This window comes from Scyliorhinus torazame, chromosome 29 (assembly GCF_047496885.1).
Source record: "Scyliorhinus torazame isolate Kashiwa2021f chromosome 29, sScyTor2.1, whole genome shotgun sequence".
NCBI lineage: Eukaryota > Metazoa > Chordata > Chondrichthyes > Carcharhiniformes > Scyliorhinidae > Scyliorhinus > Scyliorhinus torazame.
In genome coordinates, this window is record NC_092735.1 from 6,262,653 (window position 1) to 6,283,859 (window position 21,207).

A 21,207-nucleotide genomic window follows, 5' to 3' on the forward strand; every position below is an offset into this window, starting at 1 on the left:
ACGGCAGGGATCGATTTCGGCAAGACCGGAAGATCCCGCAGCGAGAAGAGCCAGAAAGCCCTGCCAATTGTTTTTGAGTTTTGCAAGCATGGGCTGGTTGAATATTTTGCTGTTGCGAACAGCCAAAGGGAGCATTAAGTGGTTGTTCTATTACAATTTGGCATCCTTGCGATGGAATTGTCCTGATGAGTGCAAGACAAAAAGCTTCAGCGACGTGTGTCTTTTTTTCAGCAATACTCAAGGTCAGATAACCTGTATTGTCACGGGGTACATCGAGGGATAAACAAATCCCGGGACACAGGTGAGAACTACTCTGCCGTTCTTCAAATAACATCTGGAATCTTTTATGTTCACCCCAGAGGAAAGACATTGCACCAGAAACATGGGGCGAGTCTCCGCCCCATCACATTTCTGGTTTACCCCGCCGGCGTGATGCTCTATAATGCCGGCTAGTCAATGGGGTTTCCCATTGTGGGCAGCCCCAAGCCGTCGGGCTGCTGGCAAAACGGAGCATCCCGCCGGCGGAGAATCCAGCCCAAGGTGCCCCCAACCACGCTGCACTTTCTCAGTATTGCACTGTGGAGCATCATTCTGAATTTTTGAACTCAAGCTCTTGGGAGTGGAAGAAACAGCACGATCGCTGAAAGGACTTTGATAAATCTCTTTTCAGGGGTGGGATCAGATCTTTTTACTATCTTCCATCTTTGCACGAGGGAGAATTTGATGAACAACGTCCGCTTGAGAGTCTGGAAATGATTTTGATTAGTTGTCTTTTAGTTCAATGCAGAATTGAAGCCTGTTTTGCACCAGACACAAACGCCGAACCGTGGTGATTTATTAAGTATGAATGCTAGGGTTTGGAATGTCGGGGTCATGAACGCAGATTCAATAGTGTCCTTCAAAATGGAACTGCGCAAACATTTGAAGGAGGAATAAATTGCAGGGATAGGTGGAAATGTGCTGTGATTCTACATCACCCAAGCTACAGATGTTCCAACAGAAACAGCTCCGGAAAAACTCCTCACCTGCCTAATAACTTAAAAGTAGGTCAACGTACCTGGCTGCTGTTCACTGAATTGCCAATCTCGGTCAGACCCACTGTATCCATGTCATGCTGAGAAAAGAAAACATTGGTGGGACTCAGTGTGGGTTCAATGCAGGTACAGCCGTATCAGAGGCCTGGCTTCTTCACTGTCACTGAAAGGTGCAACGCCGGACTGACACACACCTCTGTTCCCTGTGTCAGTTTGCTCCAGAATAGCCAAGATGAGTAAAATCATTTATTTATAGAAAAGACATTGGTACGGCCACACTTGGAATACTGTGTGCAGTTCTGGTCACCCTATTATAGAAAGGATATTATTAAACTAGAAAGAATGCGGAAAAGATTTACTAGGATGTTGCCGGGACTTGATGGTTTGAGTTATAAGGACAGGCTGGATAGACTGGGACTTTTTTCCCTGGAGCGTAGGAGGCTTAGGGTTGATCTTATAGAGGTCTATAAAATAATGAGGGGCATAGATAAGGTAGATAGTCAACATCTTTTCCCAAAGGTAGGGGAGTCTAAAACTAGAGGGCATAGGTTTAAGGTGAGAGGGGAGAGATTCAGAAGGGCCCAGAGGGGCAATTTCTTCACTCAGAGGGTAGTGAGTGTCTGGAATGGGCTGCCAGAGGTAGTAGTAGAGGCGGGTACAATTGTGTCTTTCAAAAAGCATTTAGATAGTTACATGGGTAAGATGGGTATAGAGGGTTATGGGCCAAGTGCGGGCAACTGGGACTAGCTTAATGGTAAAAAACTGGGCGGCATGGACTGGTTGGGCCGAAGGGCCTGTTTCCATGCTGTAAACTTCTATGAAAAGGGAAGCATCAGTCACACAACTTGGGCGTTCATTACAGATGCACATCCCACGGACAGCCCCCGTGTTTGCTGGCCCACTGCGCCTTCATTGGGGGCAATTGTTGCTTTTGTTACAAGACAAATAGATTACAAGGTGATTAATAGACCCCGCAACGATACAGCTTTGTATCTGTAATAGATCTTCAGGATTTCGAACACTGCCATGACATCTCCTCTGAACCTTCTCTGCTCCAAGAAGAACAATCCTAGCTTCTCCAGTCTTTCCACATAACCAAAGTCCCGTAGCCCTAGCCCCATTCTAGTAAATCTCCTGTTCCATTCTTCCCAAGTGGCCTAGAATTGAAGACCTTAACTCGGGCTGAAGCAGTGACTTATAAAAGGTTTAGCATAATCTTTTCCACCCGAATGTCCCTTTGTGTCCAACCCAACCTCTGAACTCTGCAACCCACCCAACATCCATTCCAACAGCCAGGTTTCCAGCCACTTTGGCCCAACTCTCTGCATCTCTTTCCTTACTGCCCTTTCCCTCTTGACTTTACAAACCTCCTGAAAACCCCACCTGTCAGCTCAGCCCCTCTTTGCCTGATTCGAGACCTCGCTTTCTACTTCAAAGCTGCTCCACAAACCCAGGTTTACGGTCTTCTGATTCCTCCCACAAGGCGACAAACTATTTGCCACGTTAATAACCCATGGGTGTAGCCATTGTAAAGCATTTGTTTTTCAGCCAGGATTCCCCACCATGGGCCCCAAGGCCGTGAGGTGAGAGGGGTGTGGGGGGGAAAGCAGCCAGCATTCCTGTATTTTATAAATAACATATTATGGTCATCAAGCGAAGTTAGAAGAGGTGTAGACTTAGGGGTGATCGGAATAAGATCATGAAATGTTATCTTCAAGTTCACATCTTGCTCGAATTAAAAAGGTTATACATCCAAAGAAATTTACAATACAGAATCTGACCTGTTGTGTTTGCGCCTAAAAACAGTCAATCCCAGTTCTTGGTGAAGGGGGAGTCAGCGATGATACCTCTTAAAACTGAATCGTTAGCATGCCACTAGAGTAGTTTTACATAAGTTACTTTATTAAGGATTGAGATGAATTATAGGACTGAGCGATCATTATTAACCATTAAACATGTATTTTTAGGACATAGCAGTAATAAGTAATCGAATGGGATTTAGGATGGCGAACTTGACCAAAAGGACATTACTTCTGACATCTCGTCTTTGTGAAACAATTCAGGGTGCTGGTTCTGTTGTTCTGTTTCTCACAGTCGGTGCAAGCAGCTGTCAGGATGAGGCTCAATCATGCGCTCCTTGCGATTCTATTGGGTGACGTTTAAACACTGCTTGCAATTCTATTGGATAAGTTTAAAAGTAGCAGCTGCAGGGATTCGATCGCTTCCAACTGGGGTGGGCTATTGATTTTTGAACGGTGTAGAAGGACTGTTTTCGGGTCTTTGTTCGGCAGAACAGGTCTTGGCCGATATCCAGTCTGTTCTCCGTGTACATGTAACAAGCTTGATTAAATAGCCATCTTGTTGGGCAGCACGGTGGTGCAGTGGTTAGCATTGCTGCCTATGGCACTGAGGACCCGGGTTCGAATCCCGGCCCTGGGTCACTGTCCGTGTGGAGTTTGCACATTCTCCCCGTGTCTGCGTGGGTTTCACCCCCACAACCCAAAGATGTGCTGGTTAGGTGGATTGGACACACTAAATTGCTCCTTAATTGGGAAAAATAATTGGGTACTCTAAATTTTTTTTTTAAAAAGCCATCTTGTCCAGGTTGTGGTGTTTGGTTCCTCTCGGTACTGAGCTGAGCCACAGGGAATAACCCCACGTGGAAGCTGACTCAATACACAGGTCTTGAAACAGCTCCTACATCACTTGGTCTGTAGTCTCTGGGTGAAAATCATTTCTCCTCAACTCCCCTCTAATTACTCCACCAAATTCCTTTAAATCTATGCGTCTTGTTTACTGACCTGTCTGCTGAGGGAAACCGGTTCTTCCTATCCACTCTGCCTGTGGCCATCATACTGTTATACACTCCAATTAAATCTCCCCTCAGCCTCCTGTGTTGAAAATATAAATCCAGCCTCCCCCATGGCTCAAAATCAACATATTAAACTTGGGTTACGGAGAGAGGACCTGGGGCCACAAATTGCAATTGGATTGGGCCAGGTTTTGGTTAGTTACGAGGAGATAGCTCTTTCCGCAGGGAATGGGGATGCAAGCGAGCAAGTTCCCAATTCGCTGAGTTCCTCCAAGTGAGAGCTAGACTGGTTTCTGGCTGGGCCAGAGAGCCCTTTGCACAAGTGGTAGGCACCACACAGAATTATCAGGCTGAGTGCGACCTCCTGGACAAGGCCCGATCGACGAGATGGGCTGGAAAGGATCTTCCCACTTCTCGTGAAATCTGCCTACTTCTAGCCTCCCCAGCCTCGGAAAACATGCTCTTAGCACCTACTTCGTCAAACTCCGGAAGTACAATGATACAATCCAATATCCCCTCCCCCGAGGGGGCAATAAACATCAGGAAAAGGAGCTGGAAAGGAAATAAAACATTCAGCAAACTGATAACACTCACCCGAGCTCTGATATATGCTTTCCGGATCCTTAGCCCCAACTTCTGTGCCAGTTCTTGTGTCAATTTCACTACGTTTTCGTCCTAAATGCAAACAGGATAACTTGTTGTTCCACCTTTCATCATTTTGCTTTGGAGAAATTGCCTATTGAGGTTTGTGACACTTTGGAAGCCACCGGGTTTACACTATGAGAATGTTCAGCGAGTTATGTGGTGAGTTGCTGAGTCTTACAGGCCTGCAAAGTCCTGGGGCAGCATGGTGGCCCAGTGGTTAGCACTGCTGTCTCATAGCACCAGGAATCTGGGTTTGAATCCGACCCTGGGTGACAGTGTGGAGTTTGCACCTTCTCCCGTGTCTGCGTGAGTTTACTTTGGGTGCTCCGGTTTCCTCACACAGTCCAGAGATGCGCAGGTTAGGTGGATTGGCCACGATCAATTGTCCCTTAGGGTGGGATTGCAGGAATAGGGCAGGGGATTGGGCATAGGTAGGGTGGTCTTTCAAAGGGTCAGTGCAGACTCGATGGGCCGAATGGCAGCTTCTGCACTGTAGAGATTCTGTTCTATTCTGTGAGCAAAGTTTAGAACTGTAGAGGAATTTAGATTACCAGATCAATCACAAGAGTGTTCATAATCTCTTAATTGCAGAAGTGCAGTGGGCGGCATGGTGGCACAGTGGTTAGCACAGCTGCCTCAGTGCCAGGGTCCCAGGTTCAATTCTGACCTTGGATCACTGTCTGTGTGGAGTCTGCACGTTCTCCCCATGTCGGCATGGGTTTCCTCCGGGGGCTCCGGTTTCCTCTCACAGTCCGAAGATGTGCAGGTTAGGTGGATTGGCTATACTAAATTGCCCTTCGTGTCCAAAAGGTTAGGTGGGGTTACGGGGATAGGGTGGAGATGTGGGCTTAAGTCGGGTGCTCTTTCCAACGGCCAGTGCAGACTCAATGGGCCGAATGGCCTCCTTGTGCACTGTAAATTCTATCATTAACATGGGCTGGTCCAATGCTAAACAATTAGGCATCCCACTGAACCTGTGGGGAAAGACGACGTTCTGGACATTACAGTGGATCAGTCGCTAAACGCTCACAGCCAATACTGGGCAGCAATATCTAAAACAAACCGGTTATATTTACAGGACAATTCATTACAAATTAAAACCTACCGTTTTGCCTTGTATGCGACCTGAATTGGGCTTCATTTAGTATAATCTGCACCCATTTGGTGCCCTCATGTGGACATCGAGGCTTTGCAAAAGGCATAGGAGGAGGAGCAGGAGGAACACAACACTGAGTCAAGAGTTTAAAACCCACTCTCTATCCAAATAGGCTTAAGGAGCCGAGTCTGTATGTTTCAGAGAAGCAGAGACTCGGGGTGATTTGATCGAAGTTTACAAAATAATCAAGGGGCAGGATTATGTCCACGTGGACAAATTATTCCGGGAAGGGGAGTTCAGGGCAATCAAGGGTCAGGTTTACAAGGTAATCGGAGGGCAGAACGAGATTGGATTTTCACAGCAACTTCATTTGAAGCCTACTTGTGACAATCAGCGATTTTCATTTCATTTCAGCGGTTCTTCTATTCCAGAGACTAGGGAGCTGTCGAACAGGATTGCCAGATCGCACAATGAACATTGATTTGCTCCACGCCTAAGGAAGGGTTGGACCTGTCCCTGGCTGGAACACAGATCGTATTGGACAATAATTAGGTGCCTGTAATATTCCAGCACCAATGTGATTTCCCCTGGACGAGTTTTGATCGCCTAAAAGGGTCGGGGGAGAGGTTTCCAAACGATATTCCTCAGTACGGATTTTTATCTGCTTCTTCATCTGTCCCAAGAAACAACAAGGCTTGTGGTGGGTGCGGAGATTCTGTATTATGATGGTATGGATGGCCCAATAGATATTCCTTGTCTTCTGAATTTCCATAATATCAGACGAGGAGGTTTTAATTTTAATTGCCATTTATTGCGATTATCTGAACTCACTACTATCGGACGTCTGTTTTCAGCGATTGACTCCCTGGAAATGTAGGGGTTGCAAGAGCGTTGCAGCATCTAGTGTCACCGAGATCCCATTTCATGTGGGCATGCCGACACATTGCAGCTATTCCGCCCGGGAGCGCTGTCTGTGTGAACCCACATTGAGGAGGAGTGAATCACAAAGCAGCTTCATCCTGGAACGCCAGTAGACACTCACTTGCTGGCTTCAAGGCCTCAATGGCCGAGGCCTGGGCCCGGGCTGCCTGTGCCGTGTGCTGCAGGATCGAGGCCTGGGACCGGCCTGCCTGTGCCGTGTGCTGCAGGAACCTGGGGCTGGGCTGCCTGTGCCGTGTGCTGCAGGATCGAGGCCTGGGGCTGGGCTGCCTGTGCCGTGTGCTGCAGGATCGAGGCCTGGGGCTGGGCTGCCTGTGCCGTGTGCTGCAGGATCGAGGCCTGGGCCCGGGCTGCCTGTGCCGTGTGCTGCAGGAGCCTGGGCCCGGGCTGCCTGTGCCGTGTGCTGCAGGATCGAGGCTTGGGCCCGGGCTGCCTGTGCCGTGTGCTGCAGGATCGAGGCCTGGGGCCGGGCTGCCTGTGCCGTGTGCTGCAGGATCGAGGCCTGGGACCGGGCTGCCTGTGCCGTGTGCTGCAGGATCGAGGCCTGGGCCCGGGCAGCCTGTGCCGTGTGCTGCAGGAGCCTGGGCCCGGCCTGCCTGTGCCGTGTGCTGCAGGATCGAGGCCTGGGCCCGGGCTGCCTGTGCCGTGTGCTGCAGGAGCCTGGGCCCGGGCTGCCTGTGCCGTGTGCTGCAGGAGCCTGGGCCCGGGCTGCCTGTGCCGTGTGCTGCAGGAGCCTGGGCCCGGGCTGCCTGTGCCGTGTGCTGCAGGATCGAGGCCTGGGCCCGGGCTGCCTGTGCCGTGTGCTGCAGGATCGAGGCCTGGGCCCGGGCTGCCTGTGCCTTGTGCTGCAGGATCGAGGCCTGGGACCGGGCTGCCTGTGCCGTGTGCTGCAGGAGCCTGGGCCCGGGCTGCCTGTGCCGTGTGCTGCAGGAGCCTGGGCCCGGGCTGCCTGTGCCGTGTGCTGCAGGAGCCTGGGCCCGGGCTGCCTGTGCCGTGTGCTGCAGGATCGAGGCCTGGGCCCGGGCTGCCTGTGCCGTGTGCTGCAGGATCGAGGCCTGGGCCCGGGCTGCCTGTGCCGTGTGCTGCAGGATCGAGGCCTGGGCCCGGGCTGCCTGTGCCGTGTGCTGCAGGATCGAGGCCTGGGCCCGGGCAGCCTGTGCGGTGTGCTGCAGGAGCCTGGGCCCGGGCTGCCTGTGCCGTGTGCTGCAGGAGCCTGGGCCCGGCCTGCCTGTGCCGTGTGCTGCAGGATCGAGGCCTGGGCCCAGGCTGCCTGTGCCGTGTGCTGCAGGATCGAGGCCTGGGCCCGGGCTGCCTGTGCCGTGTGCTGCAGGAGCCTGGGCCCGGGCTGCCTGTGCCGTGTGCTGCAGGATCGAGGCCTGGGCCCGGGCTGCCTGTGCCGTGTGCTGCAGGATCGAGGCCTGGGCCCGGGCTGCCTGTGCGGTGTGCTGCAGGAGCCTGGGCCCGGGCTGCCTGTGCCGTGTGCTGCAGGATCGAGGCCTGGGCCCGGACTGCCTGTGCGGTGTGCTGCAGGATCGAGGCCTGGGCCCGGGCTGCCTGTGCCGTGTGCTGCAGGATCGAGGCCTGGGCCTGGGCTGCCTGTGCGGTGTGCTGCAGGAGCCTGGGCCCGGGCTGCCTGTGCCGTGTGCTGCAGGATCGAGGCCTGGGCCCGGACTGCCTGTGCGGTGTGCTGCAGGATCGAGGCCTGGGCCCGGGCTGCCTGTGCCGTGTGCTGCAGGAGCCTGGGCCCGGGCTGCCTGTGCCGTGTGCTGCAGGAGCCTGGGCCCGGGCTGCCTGTGCCGTGTGCTGCAGGAGCCTGGGACCGGGCTGCCTGTGCCGTGTGCTGCAGGAGCCTGGGCCCGGGCTGCCTGTGCCGTGTGCTGCAGGAACCTGGGCCCGGGCTGCCTGTGCCGTGTGCTGCAGGATCGAGGCCTGGGCCCAGGCTGCCTGTGCCGTGTGCTGCAGGATCGAGGCCAGGGCCCAGGCTGCCTGTGCCGTGTGCTGCAGGATCGAGGCCTGGGCCCGGGCAGCCTGTGCGGTGTGCTGCAGGATCGAGGCCTGGGCCCGGGCTGCCTGTGCCGTGTGCTGCAGGAGCCTGGGACCGGGCTGCCTGTGCCGTGTGCTGCAGGATCGAGGCCTGGGACTGGGCTGCCTGTGCCGTGTGCTGCAGGAGCCTGGGCCCGGCCTGCCTGTGCCGTGTGCTGCAGGATCGAGGCCTGGGCCCGGGCTGCCTGTGCCGTGTGCTGCAGGATCGAGGCCTGGGCCCGGGCTGCCTGTGCCGTGTGCTGCAGGAGCCTGGGCCCGGGCTGCCTGTGCCGTGTGCTGCAGGAGCCTGGGACTGGGCTGCCTGTGCGGTGTGCTGCAGGATCGAGGCCTGGGCCCGGGCTGCCTGTGCCGTGTGCTGCAGGAGCCTGGGACTGGGCTGCCTGTGCGGTGTGCTGCAGGATCGAGGCCTGGGCCCGGGCTGCCTGTGCCGTGTGCTGCAGGATCGAGGCCTGGGCCCGGGCTGCCTGTGCCGTGTGCTGCAGGAGCCTGGGACCGGGCTGCCTGTGCCGTGTGCTGCAGGAGCCTGGGACCGGGCTGCCTCTGCCGTGTGCTGCAGGAGCCTGGGACCGGGCTGCCTGTGCCGTGTGCTGCAGGAGCCTGGGCCCGGGCTGCCTGTGCCGTGTGCTGCAGGAACCTGGGCCCGGGCTGCCTGTGCCGTGTGCTGCAGGATCGAGGCCTGGGCCCAGGCTGCCTGTGCCGTGTGCTGCAGGATCGAGGCTTGGGACTGGGCTACCTGTAATGTAAAGGAAATGTAATGTACACCAACGTTCTGTAGGCCACGGACAAGGCCGCACGCAGTAAACCGATGATTAAGACCTGAATATGTGGAATCAGGGGATGAGGAGCAGAACGAATAGTAAACTTGCTACAAAACAGAGAGGAGCTGGGGTTAAACGTAGTTACTCTGACTGGTGGAAGGCGGCAAATAGTTTTCCACAGGGACCAGTTGCTGGGACAACTGCTGTTCACCATTTGCACAAATGATTTGGACTCGGGAACCAAAGGTACAATATCGAAGATGGAAAGGATCGCCAAACAGGGGCGTCACGGTGGCACAGTGGTTAGCACTGCTGCCTCACAGCGCCAGGGTCCCAGGTTCGATTCCGGCTTGGGTCACTGTCTGTGCGGAGTCTGCACATTCTCCCCGTGTCTGCGTGGGTTTCCTCCGGGTGCTCCGGTTTCCTCCCACAGTCCAAAGCCTTCAGGGGAAGCTAAATAAACACAAGAGAGAAAGGGACTGATTGTTAGGCTGACTGAATGAGATGAAGAGGGGTGGGAGGATGCTCATGTAGAGCACAGACAAGAAGGGCCTGTCGTGTTATTGACCCTGGGGTAACGCGGACTGCTACTGGATACAGTTGTACTGGAAAGCAAACACCAAACTTAGACGTTGGTTCAATACGAGTTATTGAACTTCTGTAACAATGCACACAGCTGGCTGTGGGTTGACACTCTACTAACCTAAGTATGCTAACTCTAACTAACTAGACCAGACTAGCTCTGAGCCACGTGTAGAAGGTGCTAACTGTCGAAGGTACACCCTGACTGTCACTACAGTTATCACCAGTGGAAAGAGGCGGAGTGCTGATGCCGCGTGTTTTTTAGTAGGAAGCCCCCCTCTGGTGTTCTGTCTAGTGATTGGTTGTGTTCTGTCCTGTGTGTTGATTGGCTAACCTGGGTGTCTGTCACTGCCCGTCTTTACCTCATGATGTGCATATTATGACAGGGCCAAATGTCCTGATTCTGTGCTGTAAACACGGCTTTTGATTGAACCATTGAACGGTGTTGCCACAAAACAAGGACAGCACCATCAGAACAACTGGCTTGAAGCAAACCCCAGTCCCCCACCCACTAATTTTAGGCACCGTAGATTTATGGATGGCGTGTTTCAACAAATCCTGGGCTGATTGGTCAGGAGGTTTGCTGGGGGCGGCTGAATGGCCTCCTCCTGTTCCTGTGATCTACCTATCAATTAGACCATGGCTAACAGAGGCACCTTAGAGGGTTTTTATGTATTTCATTTGTTGATCCTATTTCCAGTGGTAATGATGGGCCGTCAATTCAAAACCGGCACCACAAAGGGAATCCGGGGTTTTTCCCCTGTATTTCCCTGTGGAAGGGGACCTGTAAATAGTTTTGAAAAGTGGTTACATGAAACAGCCAAGAGCTTAAAAGGGTGCGGAGGAAGGGCTGGGGAGGGAACTAAGTGGGTAACACCTCACACGGGAACGATGCGTTGCCATCATGACACCAACATGATACAATCGGTGTAGTACAAACAATGGTCCATAGGTGGAGCCCACATGGGCAACAGCGTGATACAATGTGGTACAGTGGTGAATGGTTACTATAATAGCGACTCTCGGAAGGAGGGAATGTGGCTACTCCGCCCGAGCGGAATGGCGGGCCAGGCTCGAGGGGCCGAGTGGCCTCCTCCTGCTCCTAATCCGCATGTTGTATAAATTTTGTGTCGAGGTGGGAGGCACGAAAGCCAAAACTACACCACACCGCAACGTAAACAGACCTACTCACCTGGGGAACAGCGAAGGAGAACTTTGCAATGCAGTCATAAGCTTCTTTATGTTTTCCCAGCTCGTTAAGGGCCTGCGTTTTCCGATAGAGTGCCCGGTAGTTATTCTCATTGAGCTTGAGCGTGTTTTCGCAGTCTTCCAGAGCTTTCTGATATACACCCTGCAAGAACAGCCAAAGTCAGCACCTCCACGGATTCCGGTTGCTTCACACACTCGGGGAGGGCAAGAGTCACTTTTCTTGCTCGTTATTGTCCCCTTTGTCTTTTCTTTCAAACTTTTTTTTCCCAATTAAGGGGCAATTTAGCGCGGCCAATCTACCTACCCTGCACATCTGTGGGGGGTGAGACCGACGCAGACACGGGGAGAATGATCCTCCCCGATTTTCTGAAGGTCTTTCTGGGATGGGGTTCTGCAGATACCAACCCAGCAGTGCCTCAGTTGCTCAGAGCCTCTCGGCCTGACTGGAAATGGTGATTCATAGAAAATATCCCCCTCCCCTTATAAAAGAACAAAGAAATGTACAGCACAGGAACAGGCCCTTCGGCCCTCCAAGCCCGTGCCGACCATGCTGCCCAACTAAACTACAAACTTCTACACTTCCTGGGTCCGTATCCCTCTATTCCCATCCTATTCATGTATTTGTCAAGATGCCCCTTAAATGTCCCTATCGTCCCTGCTTCCACCACCTCGTCAGGCAGCGAGTTCCAGGCACCCACTACCCTCTGCGTAAAAAACTTGCCTCGTACATCTACTCTAAACCTTGCCCCTCGCACCTCAAACCTATGCCCCCTAGTAATTGACCCCTCTACCCCGGGGAAAAGCCTCTGACTATCCACTCTGTCTATGCCCCTCATAATTTTGTAGACCTCTATCAGGTCGCCCCTCAACCTCCGTCGTTCCATTAATAACAAAACGAGTTTATTCAACCGCTCCTCATAGCTAATGCCCTCCATACCAGGCAACATTCTGGTAAATCTCTTCTGCACCCTCTCTAAAGCCTCCACATCCTTCTGGTAGTGTGGCGACCAGAATTGAACACTATACTCCAAGTGTGGCCTAACTAAGGTTCTATACAGCTGCAACATGACTTGCCAATTCTTATACTCAATGCCCCGGCCAATGAAGGCAAGCATGCCATATGCCTTCTTGACTACCTTCTCCACCTGTATTGCCCCTTTCAATGACCTGTGGACCTGTACTCCTAGATCTCTCTGACTTTCAATACTCTTGAGGGTTCTACCATTCACTGTATATTCCCTACCTGCATTAGACCTTCCAAAATGCATTACCTCACATTTGTCTGAATTAAACTCCATCTACCATCTCTCCGCCCAAGTCTCCAAACAATCTAAATCCTGCTGGATCCTCTGACAGTCCTCATCGCTATCCGCAATTCTACCAACCTTTGTGTTGTCTGCAAACTTACTAATCAGACCAGTTACATTTTCCTCCAAATCATTTATATATACTACGAACAGCAAAGGTCCCAGCACTGATCCCTGCGGAACACCACTAGTCACAGCCCTCCAATTAGAAAAGCATCCTTCCATTGCTACTCTCTGCCAATCACCCTCCACCATCAGCACAGGCCCAGCCGCAGTAAGAAGCCACGACTTTGCACTAGCGGTGGATCACTGTTGCCTGTCCACTGTTACAAAATCCACCTGGCGTACAAACAGGGTCAATTCAGCAACAGCGGGATACAGCAACTAAAGGCACCACGCCATAGATAATAACCCAACAGTGCAGTGGGATCAACATCGGAAATATTTCACCACAGATCCAACGCAACACAGTCAAGAGAGAAATAAAGGCTTCAATTTATACAGGAGCACTTTTAAAACCAATGAACAACTTCTGAAGTGTAGCCACGGTTATAATATTAAAAATGCAGCATCCGATTTCTGCAAGCTCCCATAAGCAGCAATAAGGTAAGTCACCAGTCTGGAGTGCTGTGAGGCAAATATCGTCTAGGTCTTCACAAGGTGTAGGTTTCTGCCCTAAATCAGCACGGTAGCAGAAGTGGATAGCACTGTGGCTTCACAGCGCCAGGGTCCCAGGTTCGATTCCGGCTTGGGTCACTGCCTGTGTGGAGTCTGCACGTTCTCCCCGTGTCTGCGTGGGTTTCCTCCGGGTGCTCCGGTTTCCTCCCACAGTCCAAAGATGTGCAGGTTAGGTGGATTGGCCGTGATAAATTGCCCTCAGTGACCAAAAAAGTTTAGGAGGGGTTATTGGGTTGCGGGGATAGGGTGGAAGTGAGGGCTTAAGTGGGTGGGTGCAGACTCGATGGGCCGAATGGCCTCCTTCTGCACTGTATGTTCTATGTAAAGTTACCAATAAATTTAAGAATCTTGCTAACACTCACCATGCTGATGTAGCAGGCGGCTCGATTCACGTACAGCTTCTCAAGCAAACCTTTCGAGATTACCACCTCATCCGATTCTGCGTACTGTGCTACGTTCAAGGCCTCCACGTACTGAACCAGCGCCAGTTTATAATCTTTCTCTCTGTACAGCCCATTCCCTTCTTCCAGCAGGTTTTTAACGAGCTGGTGCAGAAAAGCCTAGATCGAGGGACAAAAAAAAAACCCAACAAAATTGTAAGTTAAAACGGAGCCCCTCGTTAGATCTTGGCGGAACTGTACAAACCACTGCCACGTCGCACTGTAATCTCATTCAGAATGGTCACTTTCTGTTGTCCAGTTGCCAAAGGACAATTCTCCTCCTTTCCCTGCTGGCTCAGTTTATGAGGTGATCGTTATCCAGTTATCCATAATTGGGAAGCACGTCCGTGGATTTTCAGGCAAGGAAAGGGCTTTCTCCCATCCCATCAACCCATGGTTAAGGAGCTTTTCGACACTTGAGCAGGGGCGACACGGTAGCACAGTGATTAGCACTGCTGCTTCACCCCACCAGGGTCCCATGTTCGATCCCCGGCTTGGGTCTCTGTCTGTGTGGAGTCTGCACGTTCTCCCCGTGTCTGCGTGGGTTTCCTCTGGGTGCTCCGGTTTCCTCCCACAAGACCACATTCTGAATTCTCCCTCCGTGTAGCCGACCAGGCGCCAGAATGTGGCTACTAGGGGATTTTCACACTTGCGGTGTTTAATTAAGCTTACTTGTGACAATAATGAAGTTTATTATTATTATTTGAGCCAAATTTGATGATAGAAAGATAGGGTCAGAAAGCAAGTTGCGAGGAAGATACAAAGTGTCTGCAAAGGGACGTAGGAAGGTCACGCGAGTGGCAGGTAAAAGTATATTGTAGGAAAATGGGAGGTTGTCCACTTTCGTGGGAAGATTGAGGGAAACAGGATAATGTTTAAATGGTGAAAGACTGCAGAATGCTGTGGTACGGAGGGATGTGTGTGTGTGACCGTTGTTACGGGAGAGGTGTCTTCAGAACCCCAAAATGTATCATGGAGTCCAACCAAACCCCCCCCCCCCTTTAATGGATTGTTGCTTTTGAAGCACACGGCTTGTTCTCCAGGTGTGGGATTACAATTATGGACACGTGGGTTTTTAAACACAAAACAATGTTGATTCCATGAACTCAACTTAACCATTTAAATAAACACTGGATCACTTAACACCCCTTACTTCAAAGATAATCCCGAAAATATTGCAACACTAAATAATCTTTCAGTTATTCCTTTCAACATCCAAGAGACTTAACACCTTTAAACAGAAACACATCAGGTTAAAGGTTTTACTATTATGAGTTTAAATCACCCAAATGATCCAGAGATGGTCTTTCATGGCAGAGATCCAGCTCACTGCAAAACACAGACACACACAAACTCTTTCAAACTGAAACTAAAAACTGCAAAATGGCTAATCTAAAGTCCAGCTCCACCCACACTCTGACATCACCGCATTTCTTAAAGGTACATTGCTTAAACATCAATTTCTTAAAGGCATTCTCACATGACACCGTGTGCAGGAATCATAAAGATTTAGCACGTCATCGAGTAACCAGGGAGGCAAATGGAATGTTGATTTCAAGGGGGTTGGAGTATAAAAGTCTTGCTGTCTGGTGAGAGTTCTGCATTGGAAACATTTCAAGAGAAGCTTCGCCAGGCTGATTGCTGGGATGAAGGGGTTTGTCTCGTGAGGAAATGTTCAGCTGGTTGGGCCCGTACTCATTGGGGTTCAGAAGAATCAGAGATGGGGTCTTATTCATACATCAGATGTTAATGGGGCTTCCCCCCCCTCCCCATTTATTAATGGGGCGTGGGTATCGCTGGCCCCACCAAGTCAGCTTTGAACTGAGTGAGGGCATTTTAAGAGTCAACGACATTCGTGTGGATCCAGAGTCAGATGTAGTCTAGGACGGCAGATTTCCTTCCCTAAAGGACATTAGTTATATCAATCGATAATGGTTTCATTGTTGTCATTTGAATAGATTTTTAATAATAATCTGTATTATTGTCACAAGTAGGCTTACATTAACACTGCAATGAAGTTACTGTGAAAATCCCCTAGTCACCACATTCCAGCGCCTGTTCGGGTACACAGAGGGAGAATTCAGAATGTCCAATTCACCTAACAAGCACGTCTTTCAGAACTTGTGGGAGGAAACCGGAGCACCCGGAGGAAACCCACGCAGGCACGGGGAGAACGTGCAGACTCCGCACAGACAGTGACCCAAGCCGGGAATCAAATCCGGGATCCTGGCGCTGTGAAGCAACAGTGCTAACCACTGTGCTACCACGTTGAATTCAAATTTGAACCCAGGACCTCAGAATATTAGTCTGGATCTCTGGATTATTAGTCCAGCGGCAATGCTGCTACGCCACTTGCGCTACGCCACTGCCGCTACGCCACTGCCTCCCCACAGGGTAGAGGCTGGGAGACTATTTCCCTTCATGGGGGAATCCCAGAATAAGGGGTCTCCCATTTAAGGTGAGGAGGAATTTCTTCTCTCAGAGAGTCATCAAACTTTGGATTTCCCTAGCTCATAGAGCAGTGGACACTGGGTCATTGAATATATTCCAGGCTGAGTTAGGCTGATTTTGATCGAAAAGGGAGCAAAAAGTTATGGGGAGGGAGTCGGGGGGGGGTGGGGGAGCAGCAAAGTGAAGGCCATAATCAGGTCAGCCTTGATCTTATTCAAAGTTGGAGCAGAGACGAGGGGCTGAATGGCCTCCACCTGTTCCTGTTTGTTATCTTCTGAGACGCAGCTTCGGAGTAATTTTGGAGACAGTGACAGTAGGGCCTCTGTTTTTCCCACCGAGAGGAGTGGCGAGGGAGTTGCCCCTCCCACCAGCTTGGCGGATAAGCAAAAAATACATTTTTTTTAAAAAACAAAGAGGCCCAGAACAGCACGAATTGCTCGTACCTCATAGTCATCTTGACTTCCTGGATAAGGCAGGGGAGATCTGGTGGGGAAGCAGAGAAAACAAAAGACTGTTAGTGAGATTTCTGAGCAATGGTGACTAATACAAAAGTTGCATTTATATAGAACCACTTGTTAACAGGACCCAAGCCCATTGGTGAAACAAGACAGAAATGTTTTTGTTGAGTTGACAATTCAGTCTCACCTGCTCTCCTGCCACTCAGCCCAGTGTCCCAGCTATCCCGTGTTCACACGGGCTCAAAGACAGTTAATACCATCACCTATTTCTCTTCACCGTAACAAAGTAATTTAGTCCTCGTGAGGAATACCAGAATATTTTTACTCAGGGTATTATAAAATTCCAACAGGATTAGACGGGGTAGACTCGGAAAGAGTGAGAGAGTGAGTGCGGGTGTGAGTGAGAGAGTGAGTGCGGGTGTGAGTGTGGGTGTGAGAGAGTGAGTGAGTGAGTGAGTGAGTGCGGGTGTGAGTGCGGGTGTGAGTGCGGGTGTGAGAGAGTGAGTGAGTGAGTGAGTGAGTGAGAGAGAGTGAGTGAGAGTGAGTGAGTGAGAGTGAGTGAGTGAGTGAGAGTGAGTGAGTGAGTGAGTGAGAGTGAGTGAGTGAGTGAGTGAGTGAGTGAGTGAGTGAGTGAGCTGTGTGAGTGTGAGTGAGAGTGAGTGCGTGTGTGGGGAGAGGAAGAGGAGGAAAGAGATCCAGAATGAGGGGTGATAGTTTGAGGATAAGCGATAAACCTTTTAGGACTGAGGTGAGGAGAAATTTCTTCACCCAGAGAGTGGAGAATCTGTGGAGTTCACTCCCACAGAAAGTAGTTGAGGCGAAAACGTTGTGAAATTTCAAGAAGGAATTAGATGCAGCCGTTGAGGCTAAAGGGATATGGGCTGGGTGGGTGGGGGAGTGGGAGGCGGGATCAGGGTATTGGACGCGATAATCAGCCACGATCACAATGAATGGCGGAGCAGGCTCGAAGGGCCGAATGGCCTCCTCCTGCCTCTATTGAGTTCCTGCAACACAACAACTGGCCATTTCATGGGATCTGGTATTAAATAAATTGCAGGTCAAATGAAGTGGATGGCAAATGAATGTCAACAGAAGCATTTTAGTACATAAGAAATAAAAAGAGCAGAAACTCCTTGCACAGTAAGAGTATGAATGGGGTAGAGGTATAAAGGGCACACAGTCGCAAATTGAAAGTGGCAATGGAAATTAATGAGGTCACTAACGTCCAAGTAAATCATGGATCGGGGATTGGCCAACTGAGGGAAAACACAGAGTATTAAATGGGTCATTTTCAGGTTGGCAAACTGTAACTCATGGAGTGCGAGAGGGATCATCGCTGGGGCCCAAACCATCTCAATCTGGCAATGCTTGAATCAAGGGATGGGCTCATTGTAGCCAAGTTCGCAGATGAGGCTAAGTGGGTGGGTGAGAATTGGCAGAGGCTCGGTGGTTAGCACTCCTGCCTCACGGCACCGAGGACCCGGGTTCGAATCCCGGCCCCGGGTCACTGTCCGTGTGGAGTTTGCACATTCTCCCCGTGTCTGCGTGGGTCTCGCCCCCACAACACAAAGATGTGCAGGGTAGGTGGATTGGCCACGCTAAATCGCCCCTTAATTCGAAAATAAAAGAATTGGGTACTCTAAATGTAAAAAAAAGGGGTCGGAATTACTTACTGAATAAAATCCAGCCCCTTCTGAATTTCCTCCTTGCGTTTCTGTCTGCCCGGAGAGGTACTCGACATGTTCACAGCTGGAGATTGTGGTATCAGGCCCGGCCTGTGGACAAAGGAACCACTGTTACGCAAATGCCGTGAAAAAGGTAAAAGCCCCCGGCCCCCGTGTTTATATCCAGAATCCCAGCACACAGTTTGAAACATTCCAATCGTTCCGATATTCCAAAGTGCTTCACATGCAGTGATTGTTGTGATCTGGGATTACAATGCAGCCATTTTAGACACAAGTCCCACAAGGTGGTCCTCATTTATTCATTCGCAAGATGTGGGCGTGGCTGGCTAGGCCAGCGCGTCCTGCCCGCCCCTAATTGCCCTCGAGAAGGTGCTGGTGAGCCGACTTCTTGAAGCCGCTGCAGCCCCTGTGCAGTTAGGGAGGATTTCAACCCATGATGGTACCGTGTGCAGGGCAGACCATCGTTCTATTTTGTCACAATGCAATAGAACATTACAGCGCAGTACAGGCCCTTCGGCCCTCGATGTTGCGCAGACCTGTGAAACCACTCTAAAGCCCATCGACACTATTCCCTTATCGTCCATGTGTCTATCCAATGACCATTTAAATGCCCTTAGTGTTGGCGAGTCCACTACTGTTGCAGGCAGGGGATTCTCCACTGTCTCATTTTATGGGTCCAGGGGACTTGCTTGCAAATATCGACCTTATCCTCTGGGCTCTATATAAATACTGACATAAACCCAAGGTAGAACACTTGACACAATCTGGTGAATCATCACAAATAGTGACACACACGCAGGGTATAAACAAATATTGACACACTTCCAGGTCCCTGTGTAAATTCTGACACACTCGCAGGTCCCTGTGTAAATACTGACACACTCGCAGGTCCCTGTGTAAATACTGACACACTTGCAGGTCTCTGTGTAAATACTGAAACACTAGGTGGATGATTTGCAGTTGATCATCTCCCCACAAAAGGAGCCTATCGGACGAGTAAACTCTTTGCTACATTGGAACGGCAAACGCTGAATACGGGGTTGAACCGAGATATCTTTCTTTAATCTGATTAACTGAGCCAATTCAACAGATGCGAGACTTCCCCCCGCCCCCCCCCGCAAATTGAGAAACCTGTGGTCAACACTTGGGCAAGACAACATTGCAAACAGAGAGTAGAGTTACAACCAGAGACAGCAATTTTGCAATATACGTAGAGATTATGCAATGTGGAGAGTGGGTTTTCAAATACCAGATTGTGGAAAGTAGGACTTCCCACAATTTTGAGGTCCATAGTGTGATGCGCCTTAATATCCAGAACAGCACAAAAACTCCAAGTGCGGGTGGGAGCTCTTTTTTTTGTTCTTATTAAACTAAATTTACAGTGTCCAATTCTTTTTTTTCCAATGAAGGGGCAATTTAGCGTGGCCAATCCACCTACCCTGCACATCTTTGGGTTGTGGGGGTGAGACCCACGCAGACACGGGGAGAATGTGCAAACTCCACACGGACAGTGTGACCCGGGGCCGGGATCGAACCTGGGACCTCGGCGCCGTGAGGCAGCAGTGCTAAACACCGTGCCACCTTCAGGTCGGAACTCTTACTTGCAAGTCAAGAGGAAACGTGTGATGGTTCTAAATTGGAATAGATAAAGGGCTTGTCCATCCTGATGGGAAATGTAGGGGGACCCACAGCAAATACTGTGACTTGACGGTGCTTATTCTAGAATCTCAGTAAAGTGGGCTTGTGAATCTTTTGTTCATTGGCTTCAAGTGTGAAACGGCCTCTTTGCAGATCTTGCATCGAAAGACTTGGGCTCGGGAGGAGCACACATTGTCCAGAAAAGGCCGTACAACCCTGGGATGAAATATTGGTGGTTACAGAACTTTGGCAGGTGGTGGAAGGGGATTGAGGGGAAATGACATTCGGTAACACATTGGTACCAATCTGGTTTAATACTGAGTCGACGAACCAATTTGGTGACAGTGCTGTTGGGAGTCAGTTGGAATGGAATGCTGGGGTCAGGCTACATTTCCGTATTGTCACACGTTCCTGACTTCAATCGTACTGCTCGGAGGATGCTAACTGGAGACCGTTCGCTTCATCTGGGGATACTGCGTGAACACAATTCCTTGGGAACCTCTTCAACAATGGCTCAGTGAATTCATTCAGTGCACAGCTAAATGGTGTGAAGCAGCTTCAAATTGAGGCCCAGCACTGATGCCCTTGAACACTGCAATACAACTGGAATTGAGTTTATGATCAGCGAGGACCAGGCTTTTGGGATTGGACGTGTCACTTGCAATGCCCGATTGTAGGAGGCCCAACACTGGACACTTCAGGTGTATGGACGTCACTCCCGGATATCTGTTATTCTATATATAAACCCAACAAATCCCTCGATTAGATTCCAGTCGGTAACTCACTCCCGGATATCTGTTATTCTAGAAATAAACCACCCAGAACCCCTCGATTAGATTCCAGTCTGTAACTCACTCCCGGATATCTGTTATTCTATAAATAAACCCAACAAATCCTTCGATTAGATTCCAGTCTGTATAAATTCTGCATATAAACCACCCCGAACCCCTCAATTAGATTCCAGTGTGTAACTCACTCCCGGGTATCTGTTATTCTTTATATAAACCACCCCGAACCCCTCGATTAAATTCCAGTCTGTAACTCTCTCCCGGGTATCTGTTATTCTATATATAAACCCAACAAATCCCTCGATTAGATTCCAGTCTGTAACTCACTCCCGGGTGTCTGTTATTCTATATATAAACCCAACAAATCCCTCGATTAGATTCCAGTCTGTAACTCACTCCCGGGTATCTGTTATTCTATATATAACCCACCCCGAACCCCCTCGATTAGATTCCAGTCTGTAACTCACTCCTGGGTATCTGTCATTCTATATATAAACCCACAAATCCCTCGATTAGATTCCAGTCTGTAACTCACTCCCGGGTATCTGTTATTCTATAAATAAACCCAACAAATCCCTCGATTAGATTCCAGTCTGTAACTCACTCCCGGGTATCTGTTATTCTATATATAAACCACCCTGAAC

General features: G+C 50.5%; 1 protein-coding gene across 2 annotated transcripts in view; it reads right to left on the minus strand.

Annotated features, from left to right (window-relative positions):
* The window catches only part of LOC140403829 (zinc finger CCCH domain-containing protein 7B-like), a 143,453-nt gene that overhangs the window by 73,142 nt on the left and 49,104 nt on the right, over nt 1-21,207 (minus strand). For both annotated transcript variants that reach the window (XM_072492001.1, XM_072492000.1), the window contains exons 2-7: nt 18,126-18,227; nt 16,438-16,477; nt 13,466-13,663; nt 11,102-11,260; nt 4,441-4,521; nt 1,058-1,114 (exon numbers count right to left, since the gene is read on the minus strand). In XM_072492001.1, the coding sequence (XP_072348102.1) occupies nt 1,058-1,114; nt 4,441-4,521; nt 11,102-11,260; nt 13,466-13,663; nt 16,438-16,477; nt 18,126-18,193 (603 nt within the window). In that variant the 5' untranslated portion in view covers nt 18,194-18,227. The remainder of the gene's footprint in view (nt 1-1,057; nt 1,115-4,440; nt 4,522-11,101; nt 11,261-13,465; nt 13,664-16,437; nt 16,478-18,125; nt 18,228-21,207) is intronic.